General features: G+C 41.4%; 1 protein-coding gene across 4 annotated transcripts in view; it reads right to left on the bottom strand.

Annotated features, from left to right (window-relative positions):
• GRIA3 (glutamate ionotropic receptor AMPA type subunit 3) overlaps positions 1-21,369 on the bottom strand; it is a 318,320-nt gene that overhangs the window by 118,492 nt on the left and 178,459 nt on the right. For all 4 annotated transcript variants that reach the window (XR_011385359.2, XM_008273165.5, XM_002720270.6 and 1 more), the window contains exon 5: positions 6,089-6,142. Coding sequence is in view for 3 of the 4 variants with exons in the window: in XM_008273165.5 (XP_008271387.1) it covers positions 6,089-6,142 (54 nt within the window). In the remaining variant the exon portion in view is untranslated. The remainder of the gene's footprint in view (positions 1-6,088; positions 6,143-21,369) is intronic.

Genomic DNA, 21,369 nt, shown 5'->3' with positions numbered 1-21,369 from the left:
TGACATTACCTAACTGCCACTTGCAGTGTCAACAACTTTGTCAACTCTCTGGGGTTGGTGTTGACCTCAGCAGGGAAACTATCAGATCTTCTGAGACTGTGGTTGATCGGTACAGCACTGAATGAGCCCTGTTATTGCTCATGTTCTCCTCTGGGCACCTCAATTGCTTGGGTTTTTTTTTTTTTTTTTTGGTCTGTCTTTTGGGTTTACTAAATGTCTGTTGGGTCATCTCAACCCAGAGCCTGTCTGCCTTGTGTCAGCTAGTAGATTCTTTTCACTGGTCCTTCAGATTCTCAGCTCTGCTTAGAACCTGGCTAAGAGTACACATACCTCTCTTGACTTTTGCCCACTTGGACTAATTTCAAAGCTTCAGTGTGCCTTATGACTTTATATCCTCAGGGATGACAGGGCTTTGGTTTTGCTTCCTGTTCGTGTCCTCAGCATTCACCCAGCTGCTCTGCCTATGTAATTACTCCTGTTTTACTTTAGTCCAAACTGACCTCCAAAAGTGAAGAAATGTGGAGCTCAAAGTGATCTTATAGTGTTTTCCAAATTTTAGGCATTACTATACCTTTATAGTTCTTTGTAGTTCTTGTCCCGTATAGGTAGAATACCTGAAATACAATTTACTTAATAGTTTTCTTTACATTGACTACATTTTTAAACATAAGTAGCCTCATGCCTTTAGAGTAGTATCTGTAAAATCGCAGAATTGGTTGGATAGTTTTTTTTCCTAGTATACATTTAATGTAAATTCAAAACTTGTGAGTTAAAAAAGTTTTGCCATCTCATATACAAATAGCACATTCTTGGAGATAGTGATCAGATAAAACTCTTCCATTTCATAGATTGAAAAATAAACTCACAGAAGTTTGGTTTGCCATAAGGCTAGTTGGATGAAGTCTTGGGATTCAAACCTGATTCCTAGTTCGCAGTCTAGTGCTTTATTGCATTATACCACATTGTCTCCATCATCTATTCCTTTTTTTAAGTCTAGGGTTCTTCATACAATCACTGAGATATTATTATTGACAGATATAAAAAATAAATTATGATACATAACATGCCTAGGAATACAGTTTTAAGGATCCTAATCCAGGACCTTAACATGAGCAAAAGAGATTGCTTGACTGATAGAGTATCTACAGGGGCACTTCACAAATGTCCTAGAAAATAGAATCAAAAGATAGATGTATTGTGATGCAAAAAATCTGAAATCATGCATATTCTTCATAAAATGCATTTTTGTGAACATTTTGAAGACTGCCTGTATACATGGATTTCAAAATTGTTTGCAACCACATAAACTTATATTTTAATTCTAGTTTCCATGAACTTTTTGCAGTACCATTGAACATGCTGATTGTTTCTGGGACCAGAGTATAAAAACAACAACATCTTACAGTCCTGGAAGAGAAAATAAGATTATGGGAAAACTTCTTAAAAAAAAGAAGACAGGAGCCAGCATTGTGGCATTCATGGTTAAGCTGCCACCTGCAATGCTGGCATCTCATATGGGCATGGGTTGAAGTCCTAGCTGCTCTGCTTCTGATCTAGCTCCCTGCTAATGGCCTGGGAAAGTAGCGGAAGATGGCCCAAGTCTTTGGGCCCCTGTACCCATGTGGGAGAACCAGAAGAATCTCCTGGCTCCTGAGTTATGGCTTTGGTCTGGCCCAGCCCTGGTTGTTGCTGCCATTTAGGAGTGAACCAGTGGAGGGAAGACTCTCTGTCTCTCTTTGTCTCTCTCTCTCTCTAACTCTGCCTTTCAAATAAACAAAATAAATCCTTTTTTTTTTTTCAAAAAAGGCATCACTAACTAATACAGAATTGAAAGAGACTTACTTTCTCTGTTGGGATGTCCACTTCTGCCTTGACAGATCGCACCTCTGGCCTTATTACTGGTGTAATCTTTTGTTTCTTCCAGGAATTGCACCAAGCTAAAATTTTCTGCAGCTTTTTGTCCACTCTGAAATGTGCACCCTGATCTGTGACAGGACTTTGTTGAAACACTCATGGAATAGCCAAGCCTTCTCACTTTAGGATTGTTACTAGAGAAGGTCCATGTAAAAGCACAAAGAAGTCTTTGCTAGATAGATGGAGCCCAGGATCAATGGGGAAACTAGAAACTATGGTGCAGATGATTCCAGGAAGCTTAGTCAGGCAATGTGAATATTCTTGGATTTGTATTTGTAGAAGAAAGGAGTGGTTCTGTGATGTTGCAACACCAAAACTTAGGTTAGACTTTGCTCCTGTGTGTGTGTGTGTGTGTGTTTATATATCCTCAGATTTCAGCCTGCTGACTCATTTGAAAAGGAAGCATCTTCTTAGCTCCACTTCTCCCTTTTTTGATCATCCACAAGACTTCTAAGTGGTTTTCATTTAGTTTTTGGGTTTGTGTCTTTGCATGAGGTATTTTTGATATTTTCATCTGCTTAAAAAAATCTGGAAACCATAGTGGGGATAATCTGTCTCATTATTATTATCAGAGATGGACAGTATTTCTTATCTATATTGCCAAATACAATTTAATATAGAGTACAGGAACTTACAGCGACACATGGCTGAGTTCAAATGAGAAGAAAGTCACTAGAGGAACAGAAAGGGTGGCAGCTCAAGACATGATAAATGAGTTCGTGTTTTCATTACTCAGACTGACATGATACTATATATTACTTACTTTTTGAAAGAACAGACTTTGCTTGTTCTTATAGTAGACATTCCCCCCAAGGTTCCATAATTCTAGTTTTTGAGGCATAAAACTTCTCACATTTATTATCTCATGATTTCTGTGGGTCAGAGGTCCAGGCAAAATTTAATTGGGTCTTTTGTCTAGGATCTCATGAGGCTGTAATCCAGGGTTGGATTCCCATCCAGAGGCTCAACAAGGGAAGGGTTCACTGGGTTGTTGGCAGCACTCAGTACAAGGTTTCATGATTCTGAGTTGTGTGTTAGGATTCAATTAATGATTCTTTCCCATAGCCTTGTCCTAGTGTTTCTCTCTTGGACTTTCATCACACAAGTTTTTATTTATCACAGGTCCGTATCTCGAAGTTGAAACAAAAGCTTATCTGAAGGATTGTCAGTAGGAATAAGAAGCATCAGCCAGAATTCTAGACCAGTAAAGGTCCTTATAGATTATCTGCTCATCCCAGGCCAACTGAAACAACCATGGCTCAGATCTTTCCTGAGGACAGAACTTGCATCAGGGAGTAACGTTAGGCAACAGCTTCCAGCTTCTGGTGCCTTCAGGGTCTGCCTCAGCTTTCAAGGTGTGTGCTTGCTGGGCAGCTGCCAGTCAATGACTGAGCAAAGAGAGGATGCAGTATGCAATAGTTTGTCATTTGGGGGCAGCATGTGGCTCCTCTAGGGGCAATCTCGGCACTGGAACTCTCAGTTGTGTAGGCTGGCGCTTTCTTAGAGCTATGCCACAGTGTGAAGCCCTTCCTACCGAACTTTCCTCCTTTCCCCTTCCCTCCTTCGTACCTGTATTATAGTCTGAAGTTCTCCCTGTATATTTGTGTCTCCCTCCCTTTTATCTCTCATGGGTATTACTCATAAACATATATCTTGAACTTCTTATTATCTTAGCTTCTGCATCCAAAGGACTCACTCAACATATGAATGAACTCCCTCCATTCTCACATGAGTTTTATATTAATAAAACTGAAATCCATAGCTGCTTGGTTGCAGTCTGTGTGACAACTCAGACATTCCAACCCCCGATTCAATATTAAACTTCAGCACCATGTACAACCACAATCACATATACAAAAAGCGGATTTTTATATATCTCTCTATCGTTTATGCTATTGAGTACTTGAACATTAAAAATATGTTCATTTCTTTTCTCTTTGACTCTTAAATAAATGTATTTTAAATTAAAAACAGGGGAGAGAGAAAGAAACAGATCTCTGTCAGTCCCCTCCTTCCCCCTCTACCCCTCTATCCCACCTGCCGGTTAATGCCCGCAACAGTACCTGACTGAGGTTGAAGCTGGAAACCAGGGACTCAATCCAGGTTTCCCAATGAAGGTGGCAAAAACCCAGTCACTTGAGCTATCACTGCTACCTCCCAGGGTCAACATTAGCAGGAAGCTGAGTCAGAAGTGGAGCCAGGTATCAAACCCAGGCATTTTTATATGGGCACAGGTGTCTTAGTTACTAGGCCAAATGGCAGCCCCTAAAAAATATTTTATTTCTGTTAAATTACTACTTTAGCCCCGTAGGAAGTAATAATATCTACAGTTTTGATTTTGATAAGCTAGTTTTATATTTTGCCAATACATATTAAAATATATTTCCATTAAAATTATGTAAAGTCACCTTATGTCCTGTCAGTGATAAGTGGACCCCACATTTTTTTTTGACAGGCAGAGTGGACAGTGAGAGAGAGAAAGAGACAGAGAGAAAGGTCTTCCTTTGCCGTTGGTTCACCCTCCAATGGCCGCTGCAGCCAGCGCGCAGTGGCCAGCACACTGCGGCCGGTGCACTGTGCTGATCTGAAGGCAGGAGCCAGGTGCTTCTCCTGGTCTCCCATGGGGTGCAGGGCCCAAGCACTTGGGCCATCCTCCACTGCACTCCCTGGCCACAGCAGAGAGCTGGCCTGGAAGAGGGGCAACCGGGACAGAATCCAGCACCCTGACTGGGACTAGAACCCGGTGTGCCAGCGCCACAGGCGGAGGATTAGCCTATTGAGCTGCGGCACTGGCCGACCCCACATTTTTAAACACTGCAATGTATACTCTCTTTCTAGGTCAAATAAGGTAGAAGAGAAGGAAAGAGGAGATGAAGGAAGGAAGAAGGAGGGAGGAAGGAGAGCAGAATATTTATTGGTGAGGCAGAAATGAAAAAAAAAATTAATAATTGTGTCAGGTACCTTGTTGTGACATCTATATTTTCTGCCAAGCCTTAATCTAAACTGCATTGAGAGAAAAAGAACCACAATCTTTTACTTAATCGAGTACCTAAGCAGCAAATTGAATGTATTCAGATTAAGAGATTTGTCCTCATAAAAACTTGGTTCATATGTCCCCAAAATGGACTGAAGTGCTCCACTTGGAGCCAATTATTAGAGAAGATGCACACTACATTTCAAAGTAGTAGCTCTAGTCTTCGTCTTATAAAGTGTTTGTACATACTTCCTAGGAAAGAAGCTTAAGTAACATTTGGCTTCTCATTTAGAAAATACTCATTATTAAAATAAGATCTCTCCTTTGATTTAAGGAACCTGAGAATATAATTACAATAATCTTTCACCTTTGTTGCTATTCTTTTGGTTTAAGAGCTTTATAATGATCATGATTCTGTTGTGCTAATGAAGCAAAATTGGGGTTAGAACTCATGTTTTGTATTAATTGAATAGATTCTTAGTATTGTTGTTGTAATTTCATATTTCTCTTTCATTCTATGGAGATAGTGTTATTCAGAACCTCTGCCAAACAGATATTACTAATTTATAAGCCATTTTGTTCATTCCTAAACAAACTGCCCTTACAGGGAAATAAGAAATATACTATAATATAAACCTTAATGACATACTGGCATCTAGAATATCACACCTTTAAAAGGCCTGGTAAGTTTGAAGGTAAAGATTCAAATTGTGATGCATGTAAGTAGAAAGGTGGTTATACACTTTGACAGGGTCACTTAATACACTACGTTGAAATCTTCTCTGGCATCTAGTTTGAAAAGATTTGGTTTCATCTTCTGAAAGAAAAAATCTTGTAGAGATGTGCATATATTCTTGGATTAATTGGGACAGAGTCGGTTTCCTGTGTCATCTGTCCTATGGCTTATATTTTAAAGCTGATTAAACTATAGTTTACATTATAAATCTAAATTGAATCCAAGAATAATAAGTGAGGAATCATGTCGAATAATTTTTAAGTGAGGAGAAAATGTATCTTCATGGATAAAATGAAGACAGTATAATTGAATGCTACTGCATTCAGGTTTTAGTATTTACTGAAGTCATTTTTCCAAGCTCCTAGAGAATACATTAGGTACTTCATGTATTTCCTTTTTGGGTGATTACAGATGACACAAACTAAATACAGCATGCTGCCCAGGGACACTTTGCTTGTTCTTACCAGGTTAGCAAGCATGTAGTGATAACCTCTTGAATGTTTTCCCAGGATCACGACCTACAGAAAGAAGAAAGAAGAAATTTTACTTATTCAGGAAGGGCATTTTCAACTGCACAAACAGTGAAATGGCTGGAACATGCTTTTAAATGATGAACAAAGTGGTGTTAGGACTTTAAATACAGTACAATCAGTTAATTGGACCAGATTCCTTGTTGGTGCATTTCAGTTGCAGCCAGATAAAACAGGAAGAATTGCCAATATCAAAGTTAAAATGTCAAAACAAAGAGGGGCAAAAATCCTCTAAACTTCCAGGTCAGTAGCATCATTGTCACTTAAAATAGATGGCAAAAGCAATGAAGCTGATGATTCTTCCACCCATGAACTGGATTTCTGTACTTAGCTGTTGAGATAGAAAATGAGCTGAACTTTGCATACAAATTAGAAAATAGAATGTACTGTACATTTTTGTGGTTATCTGGAATGCTTAGGGAATAGAACACTTGAAGAATGGGGTTAATGGGATTTTCAGGTTAACTGAGGTTGCTTTTGCTTATTGAAAACTTTCCTAAAAGGCTTTCTTTCCATTTCCTACCTGAATATGAAACACCTGTGATTCTCTGCACATCTTTTGGTGCTGATCACCATGCCTTAGGGCAGTCGGGGAGGGGGTTCCCCTCAGGGGACATTTGGCAATGCCTGGAGTCATTTGTGGTTGTCACAACTGGGAGGTGTACTGTTAGCATCTGGTGGGTGGAGGCCAGGCTTGTTGTTAGACATCCTGCAGCACTCAAGGCAGCCTGCACAACCAATGAAAATGTCAGTAGTGCTGAGGCAGAGAACCCCTTCCTCGAGGTCATCATTCTTATCACAGTTTTCATGAGGAAACTGTATTAATACTACACCTTCTAGTTTAGAGATGACATTTTTGTTATTTTAAAATGTTATGTGTTTTTCAGATTTATTTATTAATTGAAAAGGCAGAGTTAGAGATGTTTAAAATATTTCTTTTTAGATTTATTTCTTTTTAAAGATTTATTTATTTATATGAAAGGCAGAGTTACAGTGAGAGAGAGAGAGAGAGAGAGAGAGAGAGATCTTCCACCTGCTGGTGCACTCCCTGAACAGCCAAAAAGGTTGAAGCCAGGAGCCCAGAACTCCATCCAGGTCTCCCATCTGGGTGTCAGGGGCCCAAGCACTTGGACCATCCTCTACTGCTTCCCCAGGCCATTAGCAGAGAGCTGGATCAGAAGTGGAGCGGCCAGAACTTGAACCAGCACTCCAAAATGAGATGCCAGTGTTGCAGGTGGTGGTCCAATCTGCTGTACAACACTGCCCCCATTTTTATTATCTTAACATATGTATGTGAGTTGACTATTTTGCAATCAAATGTATTGGTTGGAAGTTGGAAGATTTTCACTAAATACTTGGTTTAAGTTTACTTCCTTGTAGAAAAGCACAGCAAAATTTCTGGCAAATGGAGGATTTCATAATTCTGCGCACTATTTTACACATAATACTCCCATTTTACCCTATTCCCACAAGCCCTATGCCAAAAATTCTAAAAAAGAAAAGACCAAGGGCAAAACATGACACATTTTGCAGTGAAACCTCACCTATCTCAACATCAGTAGGGTCATAGCTGCCGCATAAAAGAAAGAATTTGAAATAATAGACATTACTCTCTTAAGTACTGGGTTTTGAGCATTTCTGATGGAATCTTTCCCTAAAATACAATATACACAGCCCTGAGTTTTTCAGCAGAAGTTACTGAACACAATAAACCATAGGCCGATGACTCAGGCATTCACAACAAATATCCATGATTATACTGTGCAGTGGTACAACATGGTCTACTTCGTTTTGTCCCCTCCTTCTTCTTTAAGTCAGTCTGTCACTTCCTCTGCCAACAATGTACCTCTTTCTAATATCACTCCCTGCCTGCATCTACACCCCTTATTGTTTGCAGCTTTTAATTTACTCTGAACTGGAAAACTAAGATTGGTAAGAATCGTATGTGAAAGAGTTAAGAAAGCATTGGAAGCAAGGATGAGGAATTAATTATGGGCTTTAGTACAGCAGCTTTGTGACACCTAAGTGTTCCTATCTTTAGCAAACTTTCCCATGGCTTCTAGTTTAAGGCTAAGTTTTGGAAGGATGATGTGAAAGAGCTACCTTCAAATAAGTGAGCTTGCTCTGAACAGACCATCTGTGCCTGGATTAAAAGCAGATATTGTAATCGTTTCAAGTTTTTCTGAACCTGAAAAACAATGTCTTCATGAATGACCTGTTCCCACATTTCTATCCATTATGTACTTACATAATGCACCTCTCAAAACAGTCTTGTAGATGTTGTACAGTCAGGTCCCACTGAGACAGGAAGGCCAGATTACAGGCAGGGAAATGGGGGCTCAGGCAAGGTGAGTGATTTGCCTACAAACAGTGAGTGATGAGGTTGGGCTCTTGGCTTCTTCGGGGCTCTTCTCACTACCCCGTGGTTTTCTTTTGCTTCCTCTCACCTTCCCTGTGAGCAAAGGACTGTAAACTCTGCCTCTGGTGAGAGAGACCTACGCTGTTTCCTCTCAGGTTCTTTCCTTATTTCTGTCTAAGCTCTATCATATGTCCTTGGGAATATTGCTCATTTTTCTGGCAGACTCAAAGCCCTCTGATTTTATTATGTTGAGGCTTGTCAGTGAATTAAAAATTTAACAAATGTATGGTCCCAACTTGCCACCCAAAGTTGACAAATGTCCTCAGTAAGGATGTTTCTCACAAGCAGATACTGAAGAATATGTCCCAGAAGGTACCTAACAACTCATTTTGTGTCATGGCAGCATGAGAAATCACCTCCTCAAGACATTCATTAACCTTTCATTTCCTCTATAAATAATCAGTCAGAAATGTAGCTCATAGTTTAAATTAATTGAAAACAGATATCTCATAATCATGTTTCTCTCTCTCTCTCTCTCTCTCTCTCTCTCTCTGTCTCTCCACCCCCACCCCCAATCCCTCCCTCTCTCCAGTTGAAATTACTTAAGGGCTTGCCTTGCCAGCACAACATTCAGATGTATGGTTCCATTTCTCTGGAGCACCTTGAACCTGTCTCTTCCTGAAGACTTCCCTATCTGTGGCTTTAGACATCTCTTTTTCCTCTTCTCTAAGAACTTAAAGCAAGTATGGACTTTTGGTATTTAGCACATAGAAATGCTCTGCCACTTAGAATAGGTTACATCTCAATAAACCCATCATAGATTGGAAATATTATATGCAAAAAATGCATTTATACACCTCATCTCCAAAACATCATGGTTTAGCCTAGCCTGCCTTAAACATACTGAGAGCACTTATATGAGCCTACAGTTGGACAAAGTCACAGCCCTTAAGAGAGCAATTTCAGTTACCATGAAATTTTTTGTGAAGCAGCTATGACCCTGCTGAGGACCATGCTAGTGTAGGTGAGTCCTCACTGCCAAAAATGTCACATCTTGCTCTTGGCATTTCCATTTTTTAAAAAAAAATTTGGTACAAGGGTTATGGAAATAGAGGGGGCTAGGAGTATTGTATTTGCTATAAAAATAATTATATAGTTAATGGGAATGGTTCTTGTTCAATGAGCCCTGAATCTTTATTCTTTTCATGGATGATCGAGGTATAAATTGTACCCTCAGTTATATAATGACTCTGGTAACCACGAGAATATTCAACTTTGCTTTTACAGTAATTATAATAGCTCTTTCTGAATTAGTTTCAGAACTTTAAGTATAAAAGCTGTTTTTACAGTTGACTATGAAATTTAAGGAAAAAAATACCAAGTTCCCCAACCCATGTTCTGCATTCACTTTGCCTTTTAAGGTTTGTTGGAGAGGACGGATGGATTGATACAATGACAGGTATGATAAATGCAATATGGGGAAATGTGTGAGATGTAGATAAAATTCATTGGTTTAAAGAAATCCGTTTTTCTTCTTAAATGTGGGATCTGGAAGAAAAAATGCCTCAGTCTCATTCACTGAAGCTTAAACAGCAATTTGCCGAAGAAGAAGGTCTTACATAGTAACACTGCCATGCATAGAGCACCAAATTTCTTGTCAAGTCAGTGAATCATCATCTACCCATTTCCAGATTTCCCCTTACCTACCCCACTCACCCACTTATCCGTGCCATTAGGTTCTGGGTATCACTGGTTAAAAATAGTTTATACAATATTCAGTTGGTTTTTTATATAAGAGGCCCTTTCTTTTTCAATTTAATGTTTAATCTAGACACTTTTTATAATTTTAGAAATTTGAAATGAAATTGCTCCACAAGACTACTTGAGAGAGGCCCACAGATCCTTTGGGAGGCAAAAGCATCTGTTTTTCTATGCTCACATTTTAGAAAAAAATATGTGTGGAGAAGTGTGTATGTTTTTTCCCCCTTAGATCCATCTGGTATGCAGATTAGGTTATTTGCAGACCTAAGTATCTCCATGTTTGGATTTTCTACATCAGTGCCAAAAAAGGATCTATGTATAAAGATTGATCTTGCTTTGGGTACAGACCATTCCTTGATGTTCACCTTAATCAGTTTTTCTTTTTTTTTTTTTTTTTTTTTTTTTTAAAAAAAAAAAAAAATCAGTTTTTCTTTGATTCAGGGCGGCTGGGGGAGAAGTGTGAGTGTGCAGGGGTTTCTGGTTTCTAGTTTAGCTGGTTTTCCTCATTTATTGTATGAATATTTTCTCGGTAAGAAAAAGCTATTAAACTATATTATTTATGTTCAATGAGAAGACATTTTAGCCTCCTTCTCCCTTTTCTGCACTCAGTTAAAAAAAAAAATAGTTCCCATTGCCCAAGGCACCCTATCTCATTTTGGCAGTGTGGCAAGTGTAATGAATGGTATGCTACAGAGAGCAGCCTTAGAACATGTCACACCTCTCAGAAGAAATCTTAGATATGGTAAGAGGTGCTCATCACTGTGAATGAAAACTCCAATCTACGAAATTACTTAAGTCTTAGTAAATACATATCAGAAGTCCATTCTGTTAGACTTGTTCTCTAATAATCTCAGTCTGCACACACATGCTCTCCTATAACTGAGTGGCAGTGCTTCACATTGCAGTCATCTGACTGGAGTAAATGCGCTGGGTTAGTGAGGCACAGAGGAGCCAATCACGCGTACCAAAGTCAGTCCAATGGCAATGGGGGTAGGGAGGGTGCAGATGGAGAAATAAAGGCTGAAGCTTTCTGGAAAGAAGGAGAATGGAGATAAAACCATGAGCTCTCATTGATGCTTATGCTGTCTACACAGAAGCTTATGCAGACAGACAGCAATTGAAGAAGGCATTACATACAATGCTAGGATGTGAGGATTAGAGGACAAGGATTTTACCAAGGAACATGTCTGTTGGAAGTTTCATTCCCCATGTTTTACTATTGCATTCATCACGACCGAATGGAATATGTGGAAGATTTAATGCTAAACAGCAGGAAAGACAAATAACTCATACAAGTAAGATGCAATAAATGACTACAACTAAGTTAAAGGCGCAACAGATTACTCTTTATCAAGACTGTAATTTTGGGGATAAGGAACCACTGAAGTGCATTTCGACCTTTGTGGGAATGTTTGGTTGTCTTAGCCCTAAAACAAGAGTTTTCAAATTTCACTCCTAAAACTTCCTTAGTGATTTTGTAGCTTGTCTGTAGAACACACTACTACTATTTACTTAACATTTTTAACTTACCTATTTACCAACATTTAGCCATATCCAAAGTGATAACAACCATGAAACCACATGTAAGAAAATAAGTGCTACTTATGAAAATATATCCATTCAGGCAAGTGTCAGCCCAAGTCCTCTCTTATACCATCAGGAGTGGTGGGAAATAGTTGTATCTTTAGGAAAGAGACTGCAGATCACATTCCATTGTCCTGAAGAAAAGGTTAATTTGCCTTAGTTTCTGGTTCAAATCTTAAGTATTATTCCCACCTACTTCTAAAGATCCTCGAGCCTTGTAAGGCAGCCAAATGATGGGACAGTTTAGGAGGTAGCAAATGATACCTGGGATTAGGTACAACTGACGCATCTAGACTCACACAACCATTCTTAGGCAATTTGCATGTACTGCCTTTCCCAGGAAGCATTGCGTCTTCGATCAGCTACAGTCCTTAGTCCTGGGCCAATAATAAGTACATTAAGCACCTGGATCTTTCCACCAGCCAGCTTCCGTAGAATAATGCTATCTAGTACAATGCATTTCAAACACTGTACCTTTTCTTGGAGTACCTCATCTAGAGAACCTTTTTTTAGCACCTTATTTATATCAGTAAATACTCCAGTCACTTTTTTTTGGAGAGAAGGTTGAAATGGTTTCAGTCTCCAATCTAGAGTAGTCCAGCAGAAGGAAATTAGTTTCTCTTGAACATGTCCTTATATATGACTTTTGTAGAGTCTCTGTATTTTGTACAGGGTATCCACCCAAATTCATGATAGATTTAGTTTAGCCAGTGCATTAAAATTATTTATTTATTTAATTTATTTGAAAGGTAGACAGCTAGTGGTCGCCTATCCACTAATTAACTCCTCAAATGCCTACAATAGCCAGACTGGACCAGGCTGGAGCTGGGAGTTAGGAACTTGATCGGATCTCTCAAGTGGGTGGCATGGTCCCAATTATTTGAGTCATCACCTGCTGCCTTCTAGGGTGTGTGTTAGCAGGAAGCTGGAATTGAGAGCACAGCTGGGACTTAAACCCACGCACTACAATGTGGGATGTGGGCATCCCAAGTGGTATCTTAACTGCTGTACCAAATGCCCTCTCTGAGATAGTGCTTTTTAAAAAAATTTATTTATTTATTTGGAACACTTACAGAGGGAGGGAGAGAGGGAGAGAGGGCTGGAAGGCTGTTCCACTTCTAATCTAGCTCCCTGGTAAGGGCCTGGGAAAAGCAGTAGAAGATGGCCCAAGTGTTTGGGCCAATGTGAGAGACCCAGATGTAGCTCCTGGCTCCTTGCTTTGCCCTGGCCCAAGGCAGGCTGTTGTAGCTATCTGGGAAGTGAACCAACACATGGAAGATCAGTCTTTGTCTGTCTGTCTGTCTGTCTGTCTGTCTCTCTTTCTCTAACTCTGACTTTCAAACAAAAAAGTTAAAAACAAAAACAACAAAAAACAGGGAGGTGCAGGTATGTATCCTAAGACATATGAATGCATTTTCTCTTTCTGCAATGTTGTCTCCAGCATTCAATCTGTGAGATCTTAACAAAAGATTTATTTATTTGAAAGGCAGAGTTACAGAGACAAGGAGAGAGGGAAAGGGAGAGGGCGAGAGAGGAGATCAATATTCCATTTGCTGGTACATTCCCCAAATGGCTACAACTGCTAGGGCTGGGTCAGGCTGATGCCAGGAGCCTTCCAGGTCTTGGAAGCACTTGGACCATCACTTGGGCCATCATCTGCTGCTTTCCCAGGCATTTTAGCAGAGAGCTGGATCAGGACTGGAGCAGCTGGGACTTGAACCGACACTCATATGGGTTGCCAGTGTCGCAGGTGGCGATTTAACCCACTGTACCACAACACTGGCTCCTCTTTGATTTTTTTTTTTTTTGACTACTGAAGTAGGTAAGTGACCACATTTATATTTTCAAATAAAAACAAATATCTTTCAGATACTCAATATGCTTTTTAGGCCTTTGATTTTCAGGGTAATTGCTTACTTGGCAGGTTTCTCCCTCTTCTGGGAGCCATGTCATTCAAGTAGGTCTCATTTTGCAAATGGATGACAAATGACAGAGGCTTAGTTCATGGGAGGTAAAACAGAGGATTCTCCTAATTCACAAATGTTTGCTTGGGTCCTTCCACACTTGCTGTCTGGATCTGGCACTATCTTCCCCACTCTGCCAGCTCACAGACCTTTGTGATCACACGGACACACAAACAGTTCAAGCACTCCAGGCAGAATTACAGACTTTCAGCTCAACACAGGGGGCTCCTGAAAGCCAACTGTTCAGCATTCAGGAATTTTGTGAGCCAGCTATTAACCACTGATAGCTTGAAATCAGCTATGATGGGAGCATTAATATCACAGAAATTGGTCAGTGCTACAAACCAGGGCTTTTGTTTTTCTTTTTCCAAGAGTTAGTTTTCCAGCACGCCACTGGGCTCAGAAGGACTATGGATTGAGGTCTCTAGTGGTTGGAGGAGCTGCCTCTATTAACCATGTTTGATTCTTCTTTTCTTTTAATGAACATTTGTTGAGTGCCTGCTCTGTACCAATTCTGAGGCTAGCCCCTGGGGAGACAGAGGTCAGCAAAAGCTTGTCCCTAGCCTGGAGGAGCTCACACTCCAGTGAGAAAGACAGCTAAGCTAACAGACAGTTACAAGCCACTAGGAGAACAGAAATATGAACAAGGTACAACTGAGAGAGAAGGATGAACTCAAAACCTGCTATACATCGAAAGAACTTTGTCTCTGACCTAAGATCTGATCACTGTTTTTTCCTGAGGCTTTTATAAGTGGGAACCCGACAAATAGGTAAGCTAAATAGAATGCTACTTTGAAAATGAAGAGAGATGCGTTTCAGGAGACTATTTCTCTTGATTTCATGAGAGCCTTGCTGTTTTCCAGTGCTTACACACTAGAGGAGAGATTTTTTATTTGGAGCAAGTAAAAGCATTAAGTGTGGTGGTATCCAGGGCTAACTCCATAAGAAATTGTGACTGGAATGATTTGTGAGAAAAGCTAAGCGTGAAGGGGAATACGTGCTGAGATAGTAAATAGAATGGCAGCATAGCCCAGCCTTGGCAGTTGTAACCTGGATAACCTTAGGCAAATCACGTATCCTCTCAGCCCCAGTTGTCCATCTGTGAAACAGAAAACATGATAGTCGAGAGGCAGTACAATAGAGTGGTCAAGACTACAGGGTTCTTACTTTGCTGTGTAACTTTGGGCAGTTTTTTTTTTAATTTTTTGACAGGCAGAGTGGACAGTGAGAGAGAGAGAGACAGAGAGAAAGGTCTTCCTTTTGCCATTGGTTCACCCTCCAATGGCTGCCACGGCCAGCGCATCACGCTGATCTGAAGGCAGGAGCCAGGTGCCTCTCCTGGTCTCCCATGGGGTGCAGGGCCCAAGGACTTGGGCCATCCTCCACTGCACTCCCTGGCCACAGCAGAGAGCTGGCCTGGAAGAGGCGCAACTGGGACAGAATCCGGCGCCCCGACCGGGACTAGAACCCGGTGTGCTGGCGCCGCAAGGCGGAGGATTAGCCTATTGGGCTGCGGCGCTGGCCTAACTTTGGGCAATTAACTTAAACTTTTAGGGGTCTCAGTACCCTATCTGTCAGATGAATCTATTACTAGTAGCTGCTTCATAGAATTGCGGGGAAGAATATGTGAAATAATGTAATCTGTAGTTCTTAGCATGAAGACCAATGCTTATCCTACATTAGTTAAGTTCTATCTTATTTATTCCTTATTGCAATGCCCCCTTCTCCTCCCACCCTGTCCCCCATCCCTACTGAAGTCACATCCATCCACCAAGGCCCAGCTCATATAGAGCCTACTCCATGAAGCCTCCCCTGATTTCAGGTCCTCCAACCCCAAAAGCTAGAGAAGAGGTTTGCTCCTGCTATGGGGTGGAGGATATGGACAGGCATCAGTGCTCAGGTGCAGAGGTGTGTGGGGTCACTGGTTAGGATAGCACTAGGTTACAGATGGAGGGAAAGTATGGGGTTTGCATTTGGACATTTGAGTTCAGGGTGCAAAAAGGATAAAAATTTGAGGGTAAACCATCAGGAACAAAGTAGTCCACCCTTCCATCTTCCTCTAATCTCTCCTCTCTTAGCTCCAGATGGGTTACAGTAACCATGGCTCAGGAAGGATGTGTGTGTGTGTGTGTGTGTGTGTGTGTGAAAGGCCTCTATGTGCAGGTCTTAACCTAAGTAGGCATATGCAGTCATCCCAGTGTTTCTACCACAGGGGAGATTGGGGGTAGGGGCAGGTGGTGAAGGAGGAGAGAAAAGAAATCTGACCATGTCAGTAAGATGGATCTCTCCTCTGCACTGCAGAACATTGCCTGGGGGTCTAGGGCTGCCCCACTCTGACAGTCACAACTGGACCTTGGCACTATGCACACTTCATTTCAGAAGCAGGGAGGCGTATCTTTGCCAGGCCTTTTTACTTGTATCCACAGGGGCCTTGGGGTAGAGAGAACACTATGGAACACAAAGTATATTCCCTGGAGGCCCAGGCTACATGAATGTCTTAGAATAGTAGTTCTCAAAGTGGATCACCTGGGAAATCTGTGGAAATTCAAGCATCTGACCTCCTCTCCAGAGAGTCGAATTCACAAGTCTGGGTTAGGGCCAGGGAGTGTGCATTTTAACATTTCATTTCAAGAGAGTCTGATGCACACTGAAATTTAGGAACCACTCTTTGCCTGATAATAAAAGCACTTGGAAAACCCAACAGCAGGACTCTCAATGATGTGATCCTCATGTAAGGGGGGTATGAAGGGAGACTCTGAGTGTTCCAGGTGCTCAGTGAGTGTATGAGACTCTCCCATGAGAAGCCTTGGGCAGGCAGGAGCCATATGAAGGCACTCAACCAGCCTGCTGAGAAAAGAGCCAGAGGAGGAATTTCTGAACGATTTTTTGTTTTAAATAGGACTCCCCCAGAGTCAGATACTGCCACAAAGACTTAAGGACCAGTAGTGTAATTGGAGGTAATTCCAGGAAGAACTGGACAGGGAGGAGGAAAATGAGACAGGGAAGGGCAAGCAACCCATACAGGTCCATGAATGAGCAGATTAGCTCTGGTGACCTCTGGGAGTGGTGGGGAACACATCCACCAGAAGGGCCAGGAAGTTGTGTCTTTGACTTTCCATTCCCATTCCCCGTGGGCTGATAGCTGTTGTCAGGAGTATTACTTCCTCCCCAACATTTCTGTCTTGAGGCAAAGTCTTCAAGTGGAGAACAGCATGTACTTACAATAGGAGGCTGTTGGCATGTACAGGAAAGGCTAGTGCCAAGGGGATACATACGGGTAGGACACCTTTGCTATACTGCGATGACCCTTACGTCACACATATACAGCACTTTAAAGTTTACACGTTGCCTTGACATACATCACTGCAAGTGATCAAACCAAACCAATCCATGAAGTAGGCAAGAAAGCATAGCAGATGAGACTGGCCTCTGGAGTGAGACTGACCAGTTCCTCCTCTTCCTGGCTGAGGAGGCGTTGGGCAAGTCATTTTACTTTTCCACACCTCAGGTTCCACATTTGTCAATTAGGAATCATTATGGTACTGCTCTTTGGGTTATTGTGAAGCCTAAAGGGAGAAAGCGCAGTTAAAATTCCTAGCAGAGTGCCTGGGATGTAAAGGGATTCAACCAGTGCTGTTTCGCTTTCTTCCATCCCTAACTCTTCACTCGTCTCGTGTAACCCCACAGCTTAAACCTGCAGTGTGTGACACTGAGGTAGTGTTTCTAACATGGACGGCTTAAAGGATAGCGTACCCTGGAGAAAAGTCCAGGTTGCTGATGAAGCAGAAGATGGTGCCGTTTAAAATAGTATGCAGAGGGGCTGGCACTGTGGCATAGCAGGTAAAGCTGGTGCCTGCAGTGCCAGCATCCCATATGGACACCAATTCAAGTCCTGGCTGATCCACTTCTGATCCAGCTCTTCTGTGGCCTGGGAAAGCAGTGGCAGATGGCCCAAGTCCTTGGGCCCCTGCACCCTTGTGAGAGACCTGGAAGATGCTCCTGGTTCCTGGCTTCCAATTGGTTCAGCTCTGGCTGTTGCAGCCACTTGGGGACCGAACCAGCAGATGGAAGACCTCTCTCTCTCTCTCTCTGTCTCTCTGTAACTCTGCCTTTCAAATAAATAAATAAATCTTAAAAAAATAGTATGCAGCCCGGAAAAAAGGCATAGTGAGGGATGGGCACTGAACAGGTTGAGATATAGAAGAGAGGACTGGGGAAGGTTTTCTCCTGGAGAGGAAGGGGGCATCTTTGAGACCAGGTTTTGAATGATGGGGAGAGGGAGAGGCTGTCGCTGGCAGTGATAAGGAAAGAGAAGTTCCCTGGTGGGAAGATGCCCTGGTAATGCGACATAGCAGGAGATCACAGAAGCTAGCATTTATTGAGCATGTATTGTATACAGGGCACTGTGTTAAATGGTTTTTACTTTATCACATTCAAGCCTTACCAAAACCTTTTAAGGTAGGAACTATTATTCATTTTATTTTCCAGCTTAGGAAATGGAGGCCCAGAGAAGTGGGGGTAATTTGCTTCTGGCCTCACAGGCAGACAATGATGGAACCTGAAGTTAAAATCAGATTTGTGCAATTCAAAAACCCATTGACTAAGTGTTGGTGTGATAATAATAATCATTACTAGTGATAAGAACTATATGGCTGTGGGATGGTCAGCTCCCACCATGAATTCCCTTCACAAAGACTGAACACCTACTGTTATTATGTATTATGACCCAAGTAAGGAACAGTTGTGGCCTCAATCTTCAGAAATTCTCCTTTTGTTGCTGGGGATATCCCTTTGGCTTCCTCTAATTATTTTGCAAAGATTTGTGCTTGGTTCATATGATCACGACTCCAATTTTCCATCCGCTATCAGCATGTGACATGAGTTGTCATTGTTTAATCACAAGCTGTACTTGTGATGAATGTTGGATAATCAGAACAAAAGTATAGGAAAAATAATTAGAGGGAACCAAAGAGAAGTGGCTCACAGCCTTGAACAAGAGACTGCACAGGTTTCTAGGATTCAGTCCCTGAAGCTCTGACAATGTATTTTGATCCTTGTCTGAATGCAAATGAATGACTCCATCAAATCATAGGCAGCTTGTCACAGTGCAGGTTATTTAGCTAGTTAATTAAAAGTCTGAGTAAGCTGATGCCTCTCTGTACTGGGCTCTGAAGAGAACCAAACTTGTGTTCTGACCAGGCAAGTTAATTTAAAATGAGTGACCTCAATTGGGTAATGGCTGCAAGTTCAAATTCAAGAATTGCTATAATTAGTCCCACATGGATCTTAATTGTTATTTCAGGAAACAGAGTGGGGAAAGGGGAAAGAGAAAATTCCTAAGTCCAAAGTACAGGTTATTAGCCATACCTCTAAGAAATAGGGGAGCTGACTGGGGCATGGCACAGTTAATTTTGTACAACAAGACTTCCCTTGCTATCTTTCCAAATGCAGCCTTTTAGATATGGTAATAAAGTAGGTCTAGCTCTTTAGGAAATAAGGACTAGAATTCAGCACTCCTAACCATGTGGTCTTAGTCAAGTTATTTTACTTTCTTATGTCTGTTTCTCTTCTGTGCAATGTAAAAAAAAAAAAACATATTGGTCCTACCTACCTGAGAGGATGGAAGAAGGTACTTTATGAAAAGGCTTTGAAAAAATATGGACAGCTCTACAAGGCAATATATATTCTTCACTTCAATAGAGTTTACTAATCAAAGATTTTTGATTTTAGAATATATGGTTACTCTAGGTATGGCCTTTAAATGTTTTTCCTTAGACTTTTCCATGAAGCAGATACTGTGTCAAAAGGTGAAAAGATCATAGAGGCACTGTGTTAAGCACCCACAGAACTGAAAATGAGTTGGGCTTTGTGGGCTTTGGGGGGAAGTCAGAGAGCACACAAATTCTGTATTTTTTTTAATTACAAAATTGGATTCTTCTATATTCATGTTAATATAAATCTTTTCCTTGAAAATGTGTTCTTGCTTCGGATCAGCGCAGCTCTGGCCGATGCGGCCAATTGGGGAGTGAACCAGTGGATGGAATACCTCTCTCTCTCTCTCTCTGCCTCTCCTTCTCTCTCTGTGTAACTCTGACTTTCAAATAAATAAATAAATCTTTTTTATAAAAAGAAAATATGTTCTGGCACAGCACTGGGGTACCATGAGGTGAGAGTAAGTCACAGTGACAGTGGGATGGCTTTATCCCCGCTGATTTTTTCATATGAATACTTGGGTTTCCCTTTAGTGTTCTGATACATTCTAATTGCCCATATATTCCTAAGCTCTGGGAGCTAAAAGTAATAAGAATTTGTACAATGGTAAAAATTAAATAAATGAAAAAATCATAACCCAATGAAAAAACCGTACAAGATGAAGAATTTGGCCATTTGGAGATGCACAAAATGAATACATTTGAAACTGCCTTTCTTTTCCAATTGCACTTTTTAAGAGAAATTGTGTTTTTATGCCCATCTGAGTCCCCCTTAATGGAATATAAGCATCTGAACAGAGATTTACAACCTATGCCTACTGACAGTAATCACAACTGTTTATCCTTCAACCCTAACCAAAACTCATTAAAGCAGTTTGCTTTTAAATCAGAATCTGCATTCTGCCTTGTTAGATGAGCTAAGCAAATAAGGGGAGTTGAATCTCTCAGAATGCTGTTACTATCCTAGGGCTGTTCCCTTTGCCGAAAAGAGCTTGAGGTCCAAACAAATAAATCAATGGAACAAAAGGCCCTGGCTCCACATTACCCATCATCTCTATAAAACACTGATTGATGGCAGGGAGCATCAGAGAACAAAGCTTTGCTAGAATTTTGCAAAGGTTTACATTGTGGCTATGTAGTCACCCCATACGTCTCCCTACGGAGTTCCTGTTGTACACCATGAGTAAAAGCCACAATGGGCCAGCGCTGTGGCTCACTAGGCTAATCCTCTGCCTGTGGCTCCGGCACCCCGGGTTCTAGTCCCGGTTGGGGAGTTGGGTTCTGTCCCGGTTGCTCCTCTTCCAGCCCAGCTCTCTGCTGTGGCCCGGGAAGGCAGTGGAGAATGCCCCAAGTACTTGGACCCTGCACCCACATGAGAGACCAGGAGGAAACACCTGGCTCCTGGCTTTGGATCGGTGCAGTGCGCTGGCCGCAACGCGCCGGCCGGCCATAGTGGCCACTTGGTGGGGGGTGAACCAGTGGAAAAAAGAAGCCCTTTCTCTCTGTCTCTCTCTCTCACACTGTCTAACTCTTCCTGTCAAAAAAAAAAAAGCCACAATGTGCATCACATACCTGACTAGTGATTTTTCGCCAAACAATCAATGTCTGGACTGTTTTCCTCTAAAAGAGTCAGAAAGCTTATTTATTTAATTCAGCAAATATTTACTGAATACCTTCCAGATTACAAGCCATTTTAGATGCTGGGCATATAGCAGTGAACAAAACAGAAAAGACCTTGCCCTCATGAAGCCTATGTTATAGTTCAGTTGTCTAGTGAACACTCCTTCCTGTGAGTTCCTGAGTGGTGTCTACCTCTCATTTTTCTCTCAGCCTACT

This window comes from Oryctolagus cuniculus, chromosome X, assembly GCF_051225735.1.
Source record: "Oryctolagus cuniculus isolate XC-2025 breed Fujian yellow rabbit chromosome X, ASM5122573v1, whole genome shotgun sequence".
Lineage (NCBI taxonomy): Eukaryota > Metazoa > Chordata > Mammalia > Lagomorpha > Leporidae > Oryctolagus > Oryctolagus cuniculus.
This window is presented reverse-complemented; position numbering and strand designations above follow the sequence as displayed.